We start from the raw sequence: 24127 nt of genomic DNA on the forward strand, positions 1-24127 counted from the left end.
ACACTGTCTCCGGTAAAAAAATCTGAAACCCGTATTTTTGATACTGGTAACCCGTAAATCAAGAAGTGGCAAGTGGCAACCTCCTCCTTACAAATGTAGATTCAACAAGTGTAAATTAAAAATTTATAACACCCCCGACAAGTGAAGGTTACAGTAACTAGAAAAGAGCTGATAACTTTCAAACGGCTGAACCGATTTTCTTGGATTATAGAACACTCTCAATTAAGTCACTTTTCAAACAAAAAAAAAACTAAATTAAAATCGATTCATTAGTTTAGGAGCTACGATGCCACTGACAGATACACAGACACACACATCGTGACGTGTGTATCTGTGTATCTGTCTGTGGCATCGTAGCTCCTAAACTAATGAACCGATTTTAATTTAGTTTTTTTTTGTTTGAAAGGTGGTTTGATCGAGAGTGTTCTTAGCTATAATCCAAGAAAATCGGTTCAGCCGTTTGAAAGTTATCAGCTCTTTTCTAGTTACTGTAAACCTTCACATGTCGGGGGTGTTATAAATTTTTAATTTACACTTGTTCACATTACAAATTAGCCCTTGACTGTAACTACTGAAATAAACGAAACACTGATTCAGTTGTCAGTAACAGACTTTCTTCTGTGCATGCGTGAATATGAATCAGATATAATTATGTAAGCGCTTATTGTTTGATTTCTCCAAGCGTACACCTACATACCTAATTGCGCGAAAGTAGGCCTCTAGAGGCTGTTACGCCGTACCCACATTATACTTAGGCTGAGCTATGCTAAGCTGTTGATGTACTATGTATATTGTATATATCCTAACTACACCCGCGACTTTATCCCCACGTGGATATAGGTTTTAATCCCGCGGGAACTCTTTGATTTCCCGGGATAAAACGTAGCCTATGTGCTAAGACAGGGGACAACCTATTTCCATTCTCAGCCAATTCCGTCTAGTAGTTTTTGAAAAGTAAATTAAAAAAAAAAGATTCCGACGAATTGAGAACCTTCTTGAAGTCGGTTAAAAAGTAACAAACATACACACACACAGACGTAAACTTTCGCCTTTATAATGTTAAGTGTGATATAGAGAAATGAGATTTCTGTTTCTGGAATTAAGGCAAGTCATTTTAAGGCCCGATTTTTCAATGGTCAAAAAACTTTTATCTGAGGAATTTTGACGTTTTGACAGACTTTCTATAGAAAGTGTCAAAAACTGTCAAACCTCAAAGTTCCTCTGATAAAAGTTATTTGACGATTAAAACTCGGCCCTAGTCTAGTAAAAAGCTCATTCAGTTGTCTAATTTCATCTTTAAGAATTTTTAAACCGTGATAATTTATCGTACACGTACACATAAAAAAAACTGCAGTACTTTACACAGATTTACGTTAAGCCATGGTAAATTTAATTGTAGGGTTACGAAAAATATAACCTTGCCAATCAAGTTATACGATAACTTAATTTTAATTTTTGCGTGACGCAGACGCGACGTTAGCAGGTGTAGACCTTATCTATGTTAATTGACTTTAAACAAAAAATGCATTTAATCACGTTTTTACGTTAACTTTTCACATAATTAAACACGTAAATATTATGTACATTGAAGCGTTGCTAGCGGTGGGTAAAAGTTCTTCTATTAGGGGGTCCTGTAATAAACAGTTTATTGTTTATGTCAATAAATAACTGGTTTATATTGTACCTGTAACTTTTAGAAACCTCAAAGGACCACCTTCGCCTTAATCATTCTGCCATAGATAAAATACATTTAGGTACAGTCTTGCCTTCTTGGCAATGGATCGAAAACATAGTCGTTCGAATTACTATTTACCTGTAGGAATCAAACAAAGCGAAAATCAACATCTCGTTCAGTATGCAAATATTTAATTATACGGGTATTTTCTAGGTCAAAACTTTATCGTAAGTAACTAACTAATAACTAATGAACAGTAGGTAACAAGGTTTATTAAAATACTTGTTTTAGTTATATTTAAACCAATAATCTCATTCCAAACTAAGTAATAAGATCTCTTGTGATTTTACAAAACTTTAAGGAATGAAAAATACGCTTACACACTGTTTCGTTGTACCATTTTTTGTTTTGTTACATAGTATACAAGGAATCAAAAGCTTAATTTGCTATAATCCGCTGAAAAGGCAAATCTGTATGGTACAACATGCAGCATGCGACATGCACCGCCGCCGCCGTGCCAATTGCAATTGTGCATTGCAAGGTCTATATCTCCTAAGGATACTCCAGTGTCTGAGTGAAACGTGCGTCAAGTGTGTTCTACTGGATTTGTGGGGTGTTACGTGGTGGTACTTGGGGCCTGCTTGGTGGCTGGCTTTTCCTGCAGCTTAGCAGTGGGAGGGCGGGCGGTACATGTCGCATGCTGCATGTTGTACTATACAGATTTGCCTTTTTCAAGGGATTATAACAAATTAAGCTTTAGATTACTTGTAATACATTATCATGGACTTCGGCAAAGTAACGCCTGTTTCGATACAATACCTATACCTAGTATTTAGTAGCAGTAATAACGTAAGTCGTATGTAGGTAAGTGTAAAACAAAAAACGTTTTTGCTTTATTTTGATGTCTTCCATTGGCTCATAAAAATAACATCTACTATTAATTGCATTCACACTTTATTTTAAACTCTATCAACTTTAAGTACCAAAAACATATAATAGAGTCTCAGAATCATTCCCATGGCATTAACTCATAACTCATACATCATCAAGAAAAGGCAGACACATAAAGTAAGGCGTACACTGATGAGATGGTTTCTTTATAATTAAGTTTCATATACAAAATATTACAATAGAACAATAATGAGCTGAGAGGCGGGAGATTTGTTCGTTATGAAAACATTATAGAGAATATCAAGCATGAAGGCTCCCTCACAGTTTTTCTCCACAGTTATAGCATTATGATACAATCGATAGATACAATAAGTATATGAAATAATATGAAATACTAAATGATGCCTATCTCAGTTTCCTGGATACAAACTATCTCTGTACCAAATTTCATCAAAATCGGTTAAACGGATTTAAGAGTCCCATGGGAAATCTATGAATTTTCGGGATAAAAAGTAGCCTATGTCCTTCCCCGGGATGTAAGCTAACTCTGTCATCAAAATCGGTTAAACTGGCGGGCTGTGAAAAACTAGCAGACACAGACAGACATACTGTCGCATTTATAATATTAGTATGGATATGGATAAATCCGAAGAGTTAGAGATGATTGACGAAGGCTTTAGCAACTACAGGGCGGAACCATTACACCCGGAGTTCTTTCTACCCGAACGCCATTCAAGAGGTCCACACTCCACAGTGTACACTCGCTCTATCTTGCATCAGAGCAATCATACAAAACTACTGCCGGTTTTTTAGTTCGCTTTACAATAATGAGTCATTCGCTATTGCACATGTAACGTAAGGTTCTACATCAAGTGTTACTTATGACTAACAAAGTAAGCAATACTGATCCGATCTTTGGCCGTATCCGTTAGACCTTGATTGTATGTATTTTTATTATGTCTAACTGTAGATTTAAGGAGATCGCACACGGCCGCAAGGGCCGCAAGCTGGTGAAAATGAGTATAACATCAGCAGGTAGATTCTTACGTCCAAACTCAAGTGTTACTTTTCGATCATTGGCCGAAACCATTAGGACTTGATTGTATTTGGTTTATGGCTCACTATAAATTAAAGGCCATAAAATAAGATTTAAGTGTAAAGAGACAAGAGGACCTACAAGAAACGCGCGCAGCTCAATCTTTAAATACAAAAAATTTTAAGTCCCTTTGTGCCCTTATTTTGTAAGTCTATCTTGTATTTTTATTCTTGGTCATAGTATCACACTAATATTATAAAGGCGAAAGTTTGTGTGTACATGTGTGTGTGTATGTTTGTTACTCCTTCACGCAAAAATTACTGGACGGATTTGGTTGAAATTTGGAATGGAGATAGATAATATTTTGGATTAGCACCTAGGCTACTTTTTATCCCGGAAAATCAAAGAGTTCCCACGGGATTTCGAAAAACCTAAATCCACGCGGGCGAAGTTGCGGGCATCGGCTAGTTAAGCAATAAAGATGTTTAAATAAATCAATAAAATAAAAATGCGAGTGATTTTAGCTGAAAAATTTGGCAAGATTTGGCGCGACGAAGAAATCTGCAGAGTTCGGAGCTGATGTGACACAAATTCACGCTTTTTTACTGCGTACGTGTTGGTATAGACTATAGACATCACCATTTTTAGTACTAAAAATGTAAACTTGACGTCTGTTGTATCAGTTTTTGCAGTTCTTGCGGCGAATGCAAGTATTGCTGTGTGCGATCTTCTTTAGTAGAATTCTGTACATGCTTCAATAATTCCTTTTACACATTTACGTATTAGCTTACGGTAGATTTACGAACGATACGTTTACGTTTAATTGGCGTTGCCAAGCGATAAATTTGGTCACCTGTTTAAAACATGTCCCGTCGCACTGCTAACTAATGAGTCAATAAGCTGTTTAGTAGGCTCATAGACTTGACTAGCTTGTGCCTGCGACTTCATGGATTGAATTTTCAAAAATCTTTTCTTAGCGGATGTCTAGGTCATAACAGATATCTGCATGCCAAATGCCCGATCCGTCCAGTAGTTTGGGCTGTGCATTGATAGTTCAATCAGGCAGTCTTTCCTCATATCAACAAACGCATCTATAGTCTATACACAAATTCTTTCTAGTCTAGAAGTCCAATATTTCTATGATGACCAGCAAACGTTACAAATGCTACTATAGAAAATATCAATGATAAAATTATACACGCCATTAGTTCAAGTCACTGTAGTTAATCGAGTGAACAATGACTCACATTTTTCACAAAACTAACTAGATTCTTACTCTTGTAACTACAAGCAATACGCTCGCGAACACCTAGTTACAACTTTATCTTGTAAAATTAGTTGTCGATGTAAATTATTTTGTAATACATAAAGTTAAGTACCTACCTACTTGCCTAATTTGACAAGGTTATGAATAATAGCCGATCGAATTGAGCAAAAATTGGCGGTAAAGCAATCGAAGAAAGCTTTAGCAATCACTGTTTATTTAGTAAACTTAATTACCTTATTACTAATTAAGTAAGCGGGCATGTTGGGTGCTCTCCGAGGGTAATCCGTAATGAAGAACCAAAGTGACCGTCATAGCCCAACGAATTAGCAAGCTGGAGTAGCCCAGGCCATGTTTATCGCAGAACCGATAGTATTATCCCTAGTTATATATCCCCTAGAAACCCACTAAAAAGGATTTTCAGAAATTGCATAGGAGCGAAGCCGTGTCATGTGCGCCCGTAATTGCTAAGTAATTAAATAATCTAAAGTAAGCGAAACTAATAAAAACAATATGAAAATAAAGTAGGTACAATTTGTCAGTATCGATGTCAGTAAAATATTTTCATGAGTTAAGTGCCATTCCAAATAACATGGTAATGTGCCCTCTAAATCCATCGCACACATTTTATTTTGGCCTTAGTTTAAAATTTTAATACATAAATGGACATAATACTCTCTCTTTTTTATATGCATTTAAACGTAATCAAGCAAGTATTAACAGAACCATAAATTGAGAAACAAAGTGGAATGTATACGCGTTTCATGGTAATTTAAAACGTTTAGTAGACAAGAATTGGCAATTGTATTCTAGTTTTAGGCAGTCACGATATATTTGCATGCCGTTCTCCGGTTTTTTATGTCAAGTTGTCTAAATTAGTCACAATCGAAACGATATCTAGACCGATACCTAGAACGATATCTAGAACGATATCTAGATATTTAAGGAAAGAGATTTGGTTTTCTTGTCATGGTAGTTGTTTTCGTCGAATACTACCAATGCGTTTGGCTTCCAATTCCCATACCTTGTCACATACGACTTCAGTAAAAATACATGCTGTCGACACGTTTATAGATTAAGTAAGTGGTAATAATCGGTTCTAGGCAGGCAGTGCAGCGAGTCAAAAAGGCATAAATTCGGACCTTCAATGTCGGTCACCCATCCAGAATTGAATCATCGTTGATCGACTGTCATGTCACGAATCGCAACTAGACCAGCCCACACGTCCCACGATACAACATTCTAAGTTCTCATACTTACCTAACTGGATTCCTACCTACCAATTTACTAAACGACAAGTGTAAATTAAAAATTTATAGCACCCCCGACAAGTGAAGGTTACAGTAACTAGAAAAGAGCTGATAATTTTCAAACGGCTGGATCGATTTTCTTAGATCATAGGTAAAAACTCTCGATTAAGGCCACCTTTCAAACAAAAAAAACTAAATTAAAATCGGTTCATTCGTTTGGGCGCTACGATGCCACAGACAGATACACAGATACACACGTCAAACTTATAACACCCCTCTTTTTGGGTCGGGGGTTAAAATTAAAAGTTAAGTAAGTAAGATCTTCTAATAGGTAAACATGGTAACACAATACTATTTGAATTGCTCACCTGAATTATTTTAGTTTGCATGGTTACCTACATATCAGCGGATAATAATAATTTCAGCGCATGTGGTTATATGGAGTAAACAGTAGTAAAATTTGTTTACGTGCACATTCCATTCCTTTATTCTAGCTTTTAAATTACTAACGTAGTTACTAACTGTATTATGTCAGCTGTTTAAATGAAAAAATACTTCTCACAGTAGGTATAGTATTCAAATTAAAATTAAGTAATACGAGTACATATAATAATGTATTCATACATAATGAGGCGCAAACCATTGATTTAAGAAGAGCCACCCCTACAGCGCAAAAAATAGAGTAATTTGTTTAGACATTAGTGCTCAGGAACAAGAGTTTAAAAAAAAACCGGCTAGGTGCGAGTCAGACTCGCGCACAGAGGGTTCCGTACTCGTGTATTTTTTCAGACATTTTGCACGATAAATCAAAAACAGCTATTGTGCATAAAAATAAATATTTGTTCAAGAATGTACCTACAGGTATAGGCCCTTTCATATGATATAGTGGTATGAAAATTGAAACACATTTTAATTTATTTTTTTGTTATGTAACCACAAATTAGCGGTTTTCGGATTTTTTCTAAGTGCTATAAGACCTTTGAGGTACGGTCTTTTGAGGTACGGAACCCTAAAAAATTGAACACAAGTTTCTTTTTAGGCACCCACAGAACACAAAAAACACAAATGATTGAAGCGTTATTCACCTCGAGTTTACTTAATATTATCTACTAGTATCAGAAAATAGGTGCCTATGTCATATTTATTCTTGATCAATTTGATCTCAAATGCACTTGCACAAAAACATTACCCGCCTGAATGAGGAGGTTATTCAAAACCACACAACATTCTTCTTGAGATTGTGACTATTGAAATCAGCATCATAGTCTTGCCTCGGGAGATAAAGGGACGAGCGTTGTATCTTGAGGTGAAACTTCAAGGTCTTTCGTGTTCGAAAGATTAAGACGAGTACATGGCTACATGCATTATGTTGTACATTCACTTTTATTAAATACCGGGCAGGTTCGAGTTGAGATTATGGATCTAACTAACTCTATTATTTATTGCCTAGCTTCAGTATTCAGTACTGAATTTGAAAACCAGAGTGTTTTTTAACCCAAAAGGAGGGGTGTTATAAGATTGATGTGTGTATCTCTGTATCTGTTTGTGGCATCGTAGCTCCTAAACTAATAAACCGATTTTAATTTAGTTTTTTTTTTGTTTGAAAGGTGCTTGATCGAGAGTGTTAGTAGCTATAATCAAAGAAAATCGGTTCAGCCGTTTGAAAGTTATCAGCTCTTTTCTAGTTACTATAAACTTCACTTGTCGGGGGTGTTATTTTATAATTTACACTTGTAACGTAGACGCGGATTTTTGAAAATTCAACCCCAAAGAAGTTAAATAGGAGTTTGGTGTAAGTGCACACGGATGAAGTCGCGGGAATAGGCTAGTATTGGCTAGTATTTAAATTTTAAATAGATGAACAACCTTCCTTCCTTCCTCACTTTTTGATTCCTTAATAATTGGTTCAATAAGGTTTCAAAAGTTTTTTTATAGAACACTATAAATCTACTCGAAATTCAGCGTTAAAATTAAATGAAGATAATATGGTGATATTAGATAAGACCAGTGGTTCGAAAAAAGCACAGATAAGGCCATAGAAAGCTCTTAATCTTAAAGTTTCATCTTTTCATTAGGAGGCTCACTAATGAAAGAGCGCAACTCTCAAAAACTTTACTAAAATCTATGCCTCCAATCTACTTAGTAGACGGATAAAATAAATCTATGTCATGTATAACAAGCTGACACCCCTTCGCTTGGGTAGCATTTTTCAAAATCCAGTTGTTATAGAGAAAAGCTAAAGGCAAATCTCAAGTAAGACCCAGTAATTCAAGATATACGAGTATGTTGATAAATGTACGTCAATCGGTATAAACTTCTTTATATGCTGATGCATATCGGCAATCGATATCTCGATTGTGTTTATACGTATTGAAATCGTACTAATCACACTATCACACTAATATTATAAAGGAGAAAATTTGTGTGTATGTTTGTTACTCTTTCATGCAAAAACTACTAAACGGATTTGGCTGAAATTTTAAATTGAGATGGATAATATCCTGGATTAGCACTTAGGCTACTTTTTATCCCGGAAAATTAATTAACCTAAATCCACGCGGGCGAAGTCGCGGGTGTCGGCTAGTAAGTTCTAAAGTTAGTGTGATGAAGTCATTACCCCCTGACATCACCAGGTACAAATACAGGGCTGTCATTAGTTTATAGAAGGTATACGATAAACGGCGACCTTACCGCGAGACTGGTCTGACTGCGTGCCTCCTGCTTCCCTGCTGTACGACGGAATTTATAACGCCATTCACAAATTACAATACATAAATACATAGCAGATACATAATAGACAGGCGTAAGCTAGGGTCTTCGCTTCGAGCTTTTTGCTGCCTCGTGTAACCTGTTTTAAATAACAAAATTTACATATTCGTTGCTACAAGCATCACAAGTTCCTAATTTAGCTTACACTTTTTCTTTATTTTTTATTTATTACATTTTGGTGTAGTTGTAAGACAGACAGTTAAAGTTAAGTTACGCTACAGTTACCGTTACACTTTGACCATCAATAAAAGCAAAATGGGTTCACAAGACACGATTTGGTAACTTTGGATGCAAATATTTTAACCTTAACCTTTTGTATACAGACTTGTAAGTAAGTACAACCTATTTTGCTTTTTATTGGTGGGCAAAGATTTTAAGGTGGAAGCGACGGGCCTGCCCGCGAAATTCAAATTTAATTTGGTTTTTCGCAATTTGTAAACTAATACGACAACGTAGACTTATGGTATTTTAATTGCGACAATAGCAGTATCATCCTCACAGGTTTGTATAAAAATCTTTAAGTACTTGAAAGGGTCTAGTTTAGGAAATTAATTCTAGTATCGACTATTCTCACAAATTAGTCCCTTAACGTAACTTTAACCGCCTTCCATGCAGATTATTGTATTTTAGCGTTTTGTCATTTTTTTTTTTTTTTTTTTTTTTTTTTTTTTTTTTTTTTTTTTTTTTTTTTTTTTTTTTTATTCACTATAGGTAAGCGCTTGACCACAATCACACCTGATGGAAAGTGATGATGTGGTCTAAGATGGGACGCGTTTACCTAGAAGGTGCCTATTCCTTCGTAGTCTATCGTACGTACCCGATAACATGGTTTTTTGTCAAAGATCAATGTTGCTAAGCACCTACCTACCTAACTTATTGATAGACTAGCTGTGCCCGCGACTTCGTTCGCGTGGAATAGTGACCGCGCTTTATAATATTATAGCCACGGACGCTCAGGCGCGCGTGATTCTTTAAATTGACATAACTGTTTTATTTATGAACCGATTGACATGAAATAAACACTAAATGCTAAGTGAAGCTTACTATAATATATTAGTGAAAACCGTATCTAAATCGAATAAGCCGTTTCTGAGATTAGCGTGCACAAACACACAGACAAACAGACAAAAAAAAATTAATTACAATTTCGGGTTCGGCATCGATATAATAACAACCCCTGCTACTTTTTTTTTATATATTTCCATTGTACAGACACCACTTTTCTACAATTTTATTATATGTGTAGATTATTATTATTATAGATAGATTGATTATTAATTTTGACCATAGGTAAGTGTTTACACACACAATCCAAGCTAGGCTGTTACAGAAAAACCTTTCTAGGTTACTTAGGTACTTATTACGATAAGATTAAAGAGAGATCGATAAGCTGAATCTAGGCAATTGAGAGATTTGTTTACAATCAAATGTAGGTCTCAATTAAACAGGCTTAGTTTTACGTTACCAATCACGTTCTTTGTCCTCATTTGTATTGGCTTCAGCATAACCTACTTTACTTACTACTTACTTAATAAGAGTAATTAATTTAGTTTTAATAACAAAGATACCTGCCATGAAATCCACACTAATCCATATCCATAGTACCTAATAGGTATAATAAATAAATGCAAACGTATCTTTACATTTTAACGGCCCAAACGTTAGTAGGTATACACCGATTTTGACGTTTAGTACAGAGATAACTTGCATCCCGAAGACGGATACAGACTACGTTTTATCCCAGAAAATCAAAGAGTTCTCACGGGATATGGACGGATTTGGCTAGGAATGATTGAAGGTTATACCCTGGATTAACACCTCCTTTTTATCCCGGAAAAATTAATGAGTTCCCAAGGGAATTTTAAAAACCTTTATCTATTTAGCACATACATATAGCTTGCAGCCCGGACACAGATATAGGCAACTTTTTATCTTGAAAAGTCGAAGAGTTTCCACGGGATTTTTAAAAACCTAAATCCACGCGGACGAAGTCGCGGGCAACTTCTAGTAGGGCAATATTGGTGGATTTCACTAAATATATTTAGGTAATATTATACTAGTAATACAGGTTTCACACATAGTTCGCTAGTCGTTCCATCATACCTACCTCGCACAGGAAAGCCAGAGACCAAGCGCTATTCTCTCAAGAGTGCAGAATAAAATTAGTCATTCTATAAGCCCAGCTATAGGCTACTTTTCTACTATCCACGTCGTTATGTCGTCATACAAACACAAACATGTGAGAGCAATCTTAGATAAGAGAGTAATAAAATCAAAAATGTAAGCAACTTGTTTCGTAACATCCTAATAAATATTAACTTTTTGATCAAACATGAATTATAAAGTTAATTTATTAGACAAAGACCTAGAAGATGCGTTTCAATTAAGAAAACCATCGGTAAGGCATATAACTAACACTAGCTTGTACCTATGTAGTATGTACCTATCAAACGTTTGCCACTACAAAAGCCTTCTTTGTAACTACAGTTTTTTATCGAATTTAACTGTACAAGAGGTACATGACGAGGTCTCATCTATGGGCCGAGCTCTTCTTTATTGGACTTGAAACTCGTAGAATTTCGTATTTCGTTATAGCGCGATCAGCTAGAACTTTTAAACAGAGGTTGCCCGGTTCGAATCCTGGGCGTTTCTTTTACTAAAAAACAATCTTGCGTCAACCTACTTTTTAGAAGTAGGTACGGTACAGTCAACCACTAATAAGATACCTACCGACTCAGTAGTCAGTAGTAACGTGGTAGGAGCTTACCTTAATGTTTTAAATAAGTGAAATCGTGTGAATTTTGTTTTTATTTTTACTTAATTTTATGCCATTTTATAACATTTGAGACATTTGCATTATACATTCGCAGAGAAAGTGGCTCTGAACTTACGAGTTACGTTACATCTTGTTATTGTGGATATAAAGTTGAACATGATTATTTAGGTTTAGGTACTAATATCACAGGATATATACATTTAATATATCTAAGTACACACTACAGCTATAATATATACATTATCTGCACTAATATTATAAAGAGCTACAGTTTAGGGACTAGGAGATAATCTCCGGAAGTAATGATCCGATTTTGAAAATTCCTTGACTAATAGATAGTCTACATTATCCCCTGCTAATGCTTTAGGCTAATATAATAATTTACCTATATAAGGCGCGTAGTCACGGGCAAAAGCTAGTAGATAATAAATGTAGAGCTAGGTATATGTATGAATGGTTTCTACAGACCTAATTAATTTAACCTCCCTGACACAGATTCGCGCTTTTATGGTTCACCTACCTATTTCTTTATGGGCTTGAAACGAGTACAAACATAATCTTTAAAAGTTTGTTTTGGTAATTTCCTTAATGTTTTTTGTGACCGATATCTCTAAACCTATTTTCATGCGAACCCGTTGTTTTGTACACAATTAAATAATACATCAAAGTAATTAGTTCATGTTGCAAACAAAACAATACAAGTTAGGTTGGTAGGTATCTGCACCTAATCAAAATCAGTAATCAGACCCTGCTGTAATTATACTGTATAAAGTACATTAAGTATGTATGTATGTATGTATGTATGTATGTATGTACCTATGATGTAGATACGAGATAGTACAAGTAGCTGTGGCAAGTGATAGAGTCATGAAAACATTGCTTACCTTAATTGAAATAGTTTGCCAGTGAAAAAGCAAGTTCTTATGTAGTATGTAGGTACCTACCTATCTATTGCCTACCTTGGCTTTGTACCACCTTCGAATCTGTGTACGCCACTGCTAATGGTACGGCTCTACGATCGGGATTCAGCAAATGATTCGAATTTGGGAAAATTTTACTGCAGCAGCGTGGCTCCTAGCCGCGCTACGGAGTGCTGACGGCTTCATCATTGTAGGTATTATATGGATGGGAAGATAAAAAACACGCTCAAAAAGTCAATAGAATTTGCAAAAGTCGACGTAAGATTCAAGCGTATTTTTGCGGACGGAATTGTATGGCAAAGGCTAATCCATATACTTCGATGATTACAGTACGGTGTACCGTACCACCCTTGCCACCTTTGCCACTTTGATGAGATTATGAATATTCCAATGACCACAGTCAAAGTGATGACTTATCGGTTTTTAACTAGGGATCTAGTTACCTAGGTACTTACTACATACCTATGATAATGATAGCAATAGCATTGTGGACCGCAATGCTGTTGTTATCATTGAACTCAAGTTTTGTAAACTCAAACATCAGAATAGGTAACTCGGTAGGTAAGCAATAAAATTGCAAAACCATGCAAGATTAGTAACAAAAACACAAGCAAAAAGTGCATCTAGCCTTCATTCAAAGTTCTTCAACAGAATAAAAAGTAAAAACATAGAAATAAGATATAAATAGAGTAAATTTCAATGCAATTGGCCGGTATAAAACAGCTTTTTTTATTCAGTGACAAGTTAGCCCTTGACTGCGATCTCATCTGGTGACGATGCAGCAGCAAGATGAAAGCGAGCAAATCTCAAAGGAGCAGGTATGCCGTATATTGTGGTAGATAACATGGTGACAAATCGTAGGGACCGACTCTTTGCTGGTAGTGGTAGTAACCACCTAGCATGGACCATAGCCCAAGCCTCCTACATTAAAAAAAAAAACAAAAATCACAGTTCTCAAAGTAACAGTAGCACAGTACTATTTCTGTACCTTTGAAAAGCAATAGGTCTCTACGTGGCCTTAATAGTTTGCCGGCATGGTGGCAACTAGCCACGATCGAAACCACCAAAGCCTCCCGGAAAAACCACTAAGCACAAACAGTTTACCAGCTCTCATAGTACCTAACAGAGCTGTTGACCAAGGATTATATGGCTAGAACCCAGAGCAGAAATCCAGTTAAAATAATCACAAATTCACGATTTTCGGATTTTTCCAATAATAATTGTGCTCATAACATTGCTGCCTTTCATGATTATTGGTCAATGGTCAACCCACCCTATATGTTTTGATTTCCTTGTGGGGTGTTGACAAACAGACAAACAACGAAGAGCTCATTTAAAGGTCCCTTGTTTTCTCTACGGAACCCTAAAATCTGTTTGAACAGTAACGGTCTTAGTCGGTCGAGTGAGCGTCACTCACCATTGGAGCCGAAAAAGTCCTCTTTCTCCATTATTTCATGCTGGAAACCATAAGCAGGCAGCCATGCATGCGAGCCAGGCGGCTCGGGCCAATCCGAAATGCGAATCTCTTCCATTGCCACATGAAAACTTTTCACTACACACTGCACTCCACTGACGTTCAAAACATCACATTAATACAACACGAGCATGCATTAAAAGACTATGTACTACCTCGTACGAGTCGTACGTCCATTAGGTTTTCATTTAGGACGATAACGGTGTTTGGATCGGTTCGGTGTGATAGCCACACGTACGGTTTGTACGACGTGCGCACGCGGCGGGGTACGGCGGCAAACTGAAATTAACTGGCTGTAGCGTAGGGTTGCCACCTTGCCAGTTAAACTTGCCAAATCGATGCTGCACCGGCTGATGGAACTTTGGTATCTTAAAAAGTGTTTATTTAAGTAGACCACATCAGAATTTCCTAAACTCCAAAAAAAATGTTTTATTATTCATGTAATAGAAGTGTATGTTGGCTAAACTTACGTGTTATCTAACAATGTGTGACTAGTTTCGACTTTCGAACCCTTCGGGGTCCTTTTTCAACTGGACCTCTGTTCGCAAAGCGACGCGTAGCGCGCCCTGGATATTGCAGTAGCCAGGCACTCAGTGCAGTAGGTACATAGACATAGGTACGTACATAATATATTTTCAATGTACATAATATTATCTCTCACGATAATTTAAATGATTTTTCCCGTCAAAAATGAAAATGAACATTTTCAGGCATTCAAACGATTTATCAGTTTCTTTAAAAAACTAGAGCATAGATTACATCTGGATAAATTTCGTATTCTATTGCAAGTGTCAAGATTGTAAGTGCCTTTTCAATTGCTAGATTACGTGCTACATTCTGGATTTCAGTGGGATATGAAAATAGTGCCATATTTAGCACCGAAAGTGCTGAGTTGGCAATACCCTCTAGCGGCAAACACCGGTTCTGACGCGCATCGATCTCACCGCTGCGGCCGCGGCGACCCTCAATTTTATTATTGGTTCGTGTGAATAAACTTTTTCAACCAGTTTTTGAATTTTTTTGCATTGACTTCGGTCTTCGGTTGCCCAAATATTTTGATTCTCGAGTTCGGCACGAGGCAATGATCAATAATGTGGTAAATAATCATAAAACGTGATGAGTGACGTAAGCAATTTTTTATCTCGGAAAATCAGAGTTTTGGTAGACGTCTTCCTATTACTGTTCACGAGATACAGACCGCTGACAGACAGACGGACGGATGGATGGACGAACGGACAGATGCACAGCAGAGGCTTAATAATAGGGTTCCGTTAGCACCCTTCGACAAGAACAAAAAGAAGAACAATTTTATTTTATTTTATCGCTATATAACACTACAATATACCTTAAAACGAATTGAATTAATTTACATATGATACTTATACTTAAGTAAAAAAGATTCCGACGAATTGAGAACCTCCTACTTTTTTGGAAGTCGGTTAAAAATTATACTAAAAAAATTGTCACATGTGACCAAATATAGATATCACACTCAGCATAACGCTGCAACAAGCTGTAACGCTGGTTTTACGGAACTCTAAAAAGGATGAGCTAGAATTTAATGATAATAAATGACCGAATATGTTCAAAGAATAATACAGTAGGATGCGCCAACTAAAGTGCAAGGTCAAAGGCGAATACTGCCAAATGTAACGGGACCCGCATTCCAGCCCAGAAGCTCGCAGGTGCGCTCGAAACCTATTATTACGTGCTCATTTTACAAGTTCACTACAGCTCGGAAAGGTATACCGTGTGCCTAGTGGGTTGTCCGTCTTCAATTAACTGCAGTTACTGCAGACTTGAAGTGCTTGTAAGTGGTAGGTTATAAGTACCTTTTCATTAAAAGCAATGTAGTGAAGGTATCAGTATCACCATTTATCAGCATAATAGGGCATTTTACCCTTTTTTGAAAAGTGTCTTAATTTGATCCTAAGGTATAAACTACCAAAAAATTTACAAACTATTCAATCCATAAGTGATTGAAAAAATACCACCCTGCCCATGAACATCTGGAGCACCAGAAAAACCACGAATGCATTTCCGATTTTTTAGGAATTTTTGATCTGTTCGGTCTCTTATTATATCGATATTTTATTATTAAAAACGATAAATATCCGTTACTTCATCCGCGTGGAATTAGTTTTTATTAATCCCGTAGAAACTCTTTGATAAAAAGTAGTTTATCCTTCCCCGGGATGTGATGCTCTACCAAAGCTAACTCTACCAAACATCAAAATTGGTTAAACTGTTGGGCGTGAAAAGGTAGCAGATAGACAGACAGACAGACACACTTTCGCATTTATAATAGGTATTAGTATGGATTAAACCACACAGTTACCTTGCACGAGACGGTAGACGCCAGGTGCCCTCTGAGCGGATGTCGGGCCTCGCTATCGCAGAACTAGATTTACGCCGAGAACTCGCCGAGCCTTCGTCGCATAATGTATTTCAAGACAATCTACTATTTGTACCGGTTGTATAACCGCTAGGGTTGCCACCTATTTTTATTTCACATACAAGTTAGCCCTTGACTGCAATCTCACCTGGTTGTAAGTCATAATGCAGTCGAAGACGATAACGGGCTAACCTGGTAAAAGGGGTATGGATGGCAGTTTTCATTAGGCCCATGCTCCCTTGGTTTCTACACGGCATCGTACCGGAACGCTAAATCGCATGGCGGCACGGCTTTCCCACCAGACAATTTGCCATGTCAAGTATTCAAATGTCAGTACAGACAAGTTGTCAGTAAACAATACAGGGAAGTGCCACCATTTTGGTCAATAAATCAGCTAGACGGACTTACCTATAATGATTCGAGGCTCGAGCCATGCGAAATGTTACGCTTACATCACTTGGCACTGTACATCACAGGATACTACCTTGATTAAAAAAAGATCATATCTTTGTGTGTTTTAAGAAAAATAAGAAGAATTGCTGTGGTTATTTTTGAAATTGCTTAGTAGGAATGATGATCAATCAACTGACAATAATGTAAAGGCAAAAGTGTTAAATTCTTTCATCAGTAGGCATAGACACTTCTCTAAAAAAATAGGTGGCGACAACCCTATCAACCGCCCGCCCACTGATCAGTTGCTTTATTTTGATCACGGCGTAGCATACTTTCAAAATGTATTGGAATCATGTTGTTTAGTACGAGTTGAACTTCCGATAGGTTTATTTCTTTCCGGGCCCACTTCGTCGCTAGAGAGGCTCTGACATAACGACAGACTTGTGTAACGCCAGATGTACCTACCTACCTTATTTACAATTTATTTTAATATTAGGTAGGTACGAGCCCACCGCCTCGGAAAAGTTGCATTTTTAATACGGTTTTTTCGCTTGTTTACTCGTATGTTTGTTTTATAGGGTTCAATATTTATGTAAGTAGGTACATATACAGATCAAAGTTTGCAAATAGCTCTACAAAACATTTTTTTTTTTACATCGATCTCATAAACATGTACTTAATAAAAAAACTAAAATTACATTTGCAATATTTTCCTCACAATAAAAAAGCCATACAAAGACAAACTGGAATTGGAAAACTAATTTTGCTTGAATATTTTTGTAAGTAGGAATAGCTAGGTATTCGCTACTCTTATTACTCGTATGTACAAGCTTAACCGTGAGAGAAAGAAAATATTAAGTCATGTTTATAAAACCATGCTTAACATGCTTTTGAATACTAATGCATTTCGATGGTAAGGCGTGATAAAAAGCCGATAACTTTTATTACACTGTCTACTTATACAAATATTTTTCATAATGACTCTCCGTGATCACGCAATAGGTCAGATAATCGTGTGCATACAACTAGACGATTTCTCCTAATTTTTTCTATGAAAGTTCCTAAGGAACGCATGCGATCGTGATCCGTATGATGAAAGTTATTTATTTCCCTATATGGAGAGAACGTTACATGTAGTTTACAGTGTAAGAGACAGTTCCAGATTTCGAGTACCGATGTAAAATCTCTTGAATTCTCTTCTGTAAATTTTAACCTTTTTTTTATTTATTCAGATACAAGTTAGCCCTTGACTGCAATCTCACCTGGTGGTAAGTGATGGTGTAGTCTTAGATGGAGGCGGACTAACCTGGAAGCGGTATGAAAGTTTACGTCTAACAAGCTACGAGTATATTAAGTAAGTAGGTACCAATAATATATAGATAGGTATTATGAGACTGAGAGAAAGAAAATTGATAAAGTTATGACATGGAACAAAAAATGTGTGTTACTTTTTACTAGTAAGCGCCCTATACACCTAAGAATAGTTTACGAATTTGGAGCAACATTAGTTAATTTAATGGCGTTGAGCCAAAAGCTTCTTATTCAATTTATAGGATATCAAATTATTGTCTGAGAGAAATATTATGCGTTAATTATTTTGTCATGTAAGTAACTACTTATTCGAAATACAGAAAATTTTACAGCCTTTATACGTGGCGGATCAACAAATTCCTGAACAGGTGGCAACACATTGGCGGTTCCTCTGGTGTTATACCCCGTCCACACACTGCTCTACTCGCGCAATTAATCGCGACGCGCCGCCGCACTAGGTCACTTGCCTTTGCAACGCGATGGACGTCGAAACTGTGGCAGCGTGCGCGCTATTGCATACTTACCGACAAAATAGGGAGCGATGGGCGTGAACGAGAAGCATGCGAGTAACGCGGCCACACTACGTACGTTTCTGCCTCCGTTCCTCGCTCCTTCCCATGCCACACGGGCATAGTGTGGACGGGGGGATACAAAATGTTCATGGGCTAAGTACCTTATATCTCTACTCAGTGAGTTAAAGGTCTGCTCATTCGCTTACTGCATATATTTACTTATTTAAACACCGTCTCTGCGTCTATAATACCTACCTATGTTTGCTTGTAATTACGATTGCTAATGTCACGCGATGTTTGAGGTCAAACATAAATAACTTTGTTATAAAACGTGCTTAGATCGTGAGAATTAACTTTAAGATACTTAATTATAACTGTACGAGTTGATAATTTTTTTTAAATAAAAATAGCAAGCAAACGAGCAGGCGGTCACCTGATGTTAAGTGATTACCGGCACCCATGAACTTTTGCAGTACCAGAGGAACTGCTAATGCGTTGCCGGCCTTTCAGGAATTTGTTTAATATGAAGAATTTTAAGTTTTGAAGAAGTGTTGAAGAGGTGAAGCTTTGTAAGTCTGGGCTTTTTCTTGTCACCACAAAAATAGCCGTAATACATTTTGATGAAAAGTCATCATATTACTCATAACAGTCCTAAAAATATTTTCCTGTTCATTATGAAGAGACATTCAATTAATGTTAATCACCTTTGTAAACAATGTCGAAAGTCCCTCAAGCCCGCAGTCTGGCTGCGAGCCAGCGGGGAAGTGTTTACTACGATTTTTCACAACTTCGCGTACAATGTGTGTTATTCTCTAAGTTTAAAGCGTTGCAGTCGTCGTTGAGTTCGCTCGCCGTCGAAACTCGTTTTGTATGTGAAATTAAACTAACTGGACTCACCTCGACTGAGGCAAAAACAGTGCCGTGTACGAGATTAGGATCAGGGTAGGCATAAGGCATCAGGCATGCACAAAGTAGGAAAGTCATTCTATAATACGGGTAACAAAATATTTTTAGGGTTTACAATGCTATATAATAAGGAAGACACGCCATTGGGCAAAAGCACATCCCTCAGTCGATGCAGCACGGCAGTACGTGTTCAGCAACCGCACCATCATTCGACGTCAAAGCAAAGCCTTTTGAGGCTACCGAGCTTTTAGTGAGGACTATGCTGCAACTTTGTATTTTTTTTTGTGGCTGTATCAGCGTTGAAAATGAAGTTATGCGTGACCTAGGCTCTACAGTCTAGACAATAGTATGCTCAGCTGATTTTATCACATGATATTCTTGCAATAAACATTTTAAAATATAATGCATACTACGAACCACGAGGCGTTTTTTATTGAACCAGCTGACCAACTTCATCATATACATAAAAATGTAGATGAAAAAATGGTATCCGCTTTGCTAATAAAAGCTTACGAACATTTTTGTGGCAGATTTTTAGCATTTTTCAGATTTCATTTGATTTTGATGCAGTTCCAGTCAACGATTTGCTAGATGTAACTCTCTTTTATGTAGATAGGTGGTTGTATGTAAAGAAAATACCAGCAAACTAACCCGGCTTTGCACGGATGACCATTGACCTTAGTATTTAGATTAGGACTTATTCCCGAAATTTCGAGAAAAATTTTCACCAATTTAACGTAACGGTGCACACTTCAATAAAATCCGTTCAACAGTTTTAAGTTTAGAAATTTAAAACAGACAGACGTAGCCAGCTGAACTTATTAGTACTTACTACTACTGTCTAGTTCTAATACTACATAGCTATAGCTAGATACCATATAACATAGGATAGAGTACCTACGTACCTAAGCCTAAGCAGAGAGTTGGTCACCTGCAGTCCGTCTGCGTATAACAAGCTTATAACATTGAAAATCTCTAAAAAATGGTCAACTCCCTCTCACGATTTTAGAAAATAAGTGCTTACTTAAAAAATGACGAGCAATTATTAAAAAAAATACCTGATTACACAGTTTATTAATATAGTAAACTCACGCCAACTTGCGCGCACGTGATTTCAGAAGGCGTGAAATTAACGGTCAGAAAAAGTTTTAATAAACAAGATCAAGACAAGTAAAGAACTGTTTGTTTATTTTTTTAAACAACTTTTACTTACTTGAGTGGAGCTTTATGCTTGTATGACGTGTCCAAAGAGTTTTACTTACACGTTAGACCGGATGCTCATATTCATTTTCAGCCCCAATGGACATATCTATGCCCAATGGTAATTATCTGACCACAAAAAAATACCCAGCTGAGTTTGTCCTCCACTTCTTTGACAAATCCACACTAGGATTATAATTTTTTATAAAGTTAGCCCTTGACTGCAATGCCACCTAGTGGTAGCTGTCACTGAAATAACATTTTAAATCCTTTACTTAATTTTTTTTTCAGTTTATTTTAAAATTCATCGTACATTCTTTATTCTACTGTGGAACTAATATTGTCTTGTATGATGTTTTAAATTGTCTAGTTACTAAACATCATCCAATCCTCGCGACCAAAGCGACTACGAAGCCTCTTACGATATATTTTTTCAAAAGCGCCATGCAATAATATGCATACCTACTCGATCACTACATCTGCATCTAGATTCTCTTCGTAGACGCTTTCGGAACCCCCGTTCATAACGCGCAGATGTGGCCGTAGCTTTATAGGTCTTCCTAAGTAACTTTCGGTTCTTCATCTTTTCTTACCGTTGCCTCAGAATACATAATAGTACAGTACGCTGCCTTCAACTTTATAACATTAATTCCCACAATAACTAGGTAAGAATATATATATTGTATATATATTGTATTCATTTTCACACGCTACACCGTCGACCCAAATAAAATTCGTTCGAAATGAAAGCCTCTAACGAATTTGGACCAAACGGTGTACCATTGCGTGACTCGCACGTGTTATGGTCACTATGAATCGAGGTTTCTGAGTTCAATGAACATGTATTACTTTTACTTATAAACTACAATAAATAACAATTATTACTAACCTATACGTATTTATTACTTTCTTCGCCAATAACTTACTCCATCTATTTATATACTTTAAGGTAATAAATAATTTTTAAATATTACATATTTATCGAAAATTGCGGAACCAGCAGGATTCGAACCTTACGGGTGCAATACCTAGGGAGAAGCAGGTTCGAATCCTACCGGCATGCATGGAAATTAGGGTTGGCATTGTTTTAAACGTGTCTTTTTTAAAACATTTTTAAACAAAAAAAATGTTTGTTTAAAAAAACATTTTTTACAACCCTAGAAATCAATGCAGATTTAGGTATTGACTTTTGTTGGCTTTGGGAACCTCGCCAAGCAGGTTAGTTCATTGGTTAATCTTGAAATCTACATAGCATCCGTTCACACCCGTTATCTTTTTAAATCGGGCCACAGATAATGCAAGCGGACCCGGGTAGATACGCGCGCAGAATAAATGTGTTTATAGAAACAATCGGGCCGTGTGATGTCCAATGTGTGACCATTTGCCAACTACAAGTTCGATGTCCGAATAAAATATGACACGCATTTTATTTAGTAAGGTACCTACTAAGTACAGTCAGCAACAACAAAGCTAAGTTTGCACTCGTTCATAGTCGTTTGTACTGGCGGGTGCAAACCTAGCCAAAACTCTTGCAGACTGTACAAGGTCTACAGGCGTATGTCGCGGTAATATGTATTTTTTTTAAATTATTTTTACAAGTTAGGCCTTGACTGCAAATCTCACCTGGTGGTAATTGATGATGCAGTCTAAGATGAAAGCGGGCTAACCTAGAAGGTGTATGTCAGTTTTTACAAATTTGAAAGGTTTAGCTAAGTTTTACTAAGTTTGTTTGGTTTCTACACGGCATCGCACCGGAACGATAATTAATCACTTGGCAGCACGGCACGGCTTTGCTGGTTAGGTGGTAACTAGGAACGGCCGAAGCCTCGCATCAACTGAAGGATATCCATAACAACCCAAACCTCTGAAAACAGCAAGTTTTTTCACTCCACTGTAAGGTCGCTAATTTTGATTTACTTGTTCAGCAAAAAATGCCCAATCGAAATTATGCCGACCGGACATAATATATGTATAACAGCCTTTATTTAGATTTGTGTTGTTTCTGTGAGCAACAAGTAACAATTTAGTATGATATATTGCATTCGTAGACTGGCGATGAGCCAACAGCCTTCAATTTGCGTTGTTTTGTAGTCCGCGTCGAGCTTTCGCGTATACAGGGTGTAACGAAAATGGCAAAAACTTAGCGTCATTATTAAACTACCTTAACACAATTCAATGCCAATAACCCTTTGCCTTATCTTGTAGTTTTAGTGATTTAGTATTTTTCAAACCCGTATAGTGAGCAAAACTTGGGTCAATACCTCACCTACGACGCGGCATTGAATTCTAGTGGCCTATTCACAGACGTTTGTTGACATCTAGCGTCAGTCAGATGTTTTATGTGCAATATATTGTAACCTTTAAAAAATACACGATTTTGACTAATTTTTTCGTATTTTTTTGTGGTATCTTATCAGTAATCATCAGTACTATCACATGTCTTTGTTTTGGCTAGCTTTCTAGTTACATCCTGTATACTCATGTACGCGAGGTAATGACAATTTAATAACGGATCTGGAGTTGTGGATGTGCAAAATGATTTGTATTGCGTCGACTAATGCGAACACAATATTCACATTTTACACACAACTATAATAACGTGTTAGTTGTTGTAAATCACTTTAAGAGCTTTTTTGTTACAATACAAAACATATTGTAGAGGAATGTTTCAAGTAGAGACTCACTGACTATAATCCATAACAAAGTTTACGTCCCAGTAATGTACACTCTTGGTACACGAAGATACGAAGGTAGGTCTTGTGGGAAAATTCAGAATAACAGAAGTATGTTGTAATCCTCTGAGATCGCTAAGTAGTCATACCCAATGTTAGCGTCTTATCTCGCTTGGACAGAGAAATATACATTAGGAACTAATAAACTTGATATCACTAGCGTCAGCTCATAGAGGTATAAAAGCACTGCTTACCCTCAAAAATAGCTCTATCCACATTCTCCTTTATGACCTACCAGTAAGTACATACAATTATAATATAATAGAATAATTTAAATAACTTCGGCGGGGAGGGGCAACACACGCACAACAGACGGAAACGTTTAAGTGCGGAAACCAGCCCAGAAAGAAGAAGAAGAAGAAGAAGAAGTACATACAATTATAATATAATAGACTAATTTATGCCCGCGTCTTCGTCGACACGGACTACACAAATTTCCCACCCTTATTTTACTCCTTTAGGGGTTGAATTTTCATAAATCCTTTCTTAGTGGATATCTACGTCGTAACAGCTATCTGCATGCCAAGTTTCAGCTCGATCCGTCCAGTAGTTTGAGCTGCGCGTTGCTAGATCAGTCAGACAGTTACCTTTTTTTTTTATATATTAATTAGATAGTAGAATAG

General features: G+C 36.8%; 1 protein-coding gene and 1 long non-coding RNA gene across 4 annotated transcripts in view; one reads left to right on the top strand and one right to left on the bottom strand.

The window, feature by feature from the left end:
- Positions 1–14322, bottom strand: part of LOC123881295 (proline-rich protein 36) — a 110461-nt gene extending 96139 nt beyond the window's left edge. For all 3 annotated transcript variants that reach the window (XM_045929997.1, XM_045929994.1, XM_045929993.1), the window contains exon 1: positions 13999–14322. In XM_045929997.1, the coding sequence (XP_045785953.1) occupies positions 13999–14113 (115 nt within the window). In that variant the 5' untranslated portion in view covers positions 14114–14322. The remainder of the gene's footprint in view (positions 1–13998) is intronic.
- On the top strand, positions 607–14965 carry LOC123864101. Its single transcript, XR_006795702.1, has 3 exons — positions 607–653; positions 13708–13711; positions 14904–14965. It is a non-coding gene; the product is annotated as an uncharacterized LOC123864101 (long non-coding RNA).
- Positions 14966–24127: the final 9162 nt, after the last annotated feature.

This window comes from Maniola jurtina, chromosome 4, assembly GCF_905333055.1.
Source record: "Maniola jurtina chromosome 4, ilManJurt1.1, whole genome shotgun sequence".
Classification (NCBI taxonomy): domain Eukaryota; kingdom Metazoa; phylum Arthropoda; class Insecta; order Lepidoptera; family Nymphalidae; genus Maniola; species Maniola jurtina.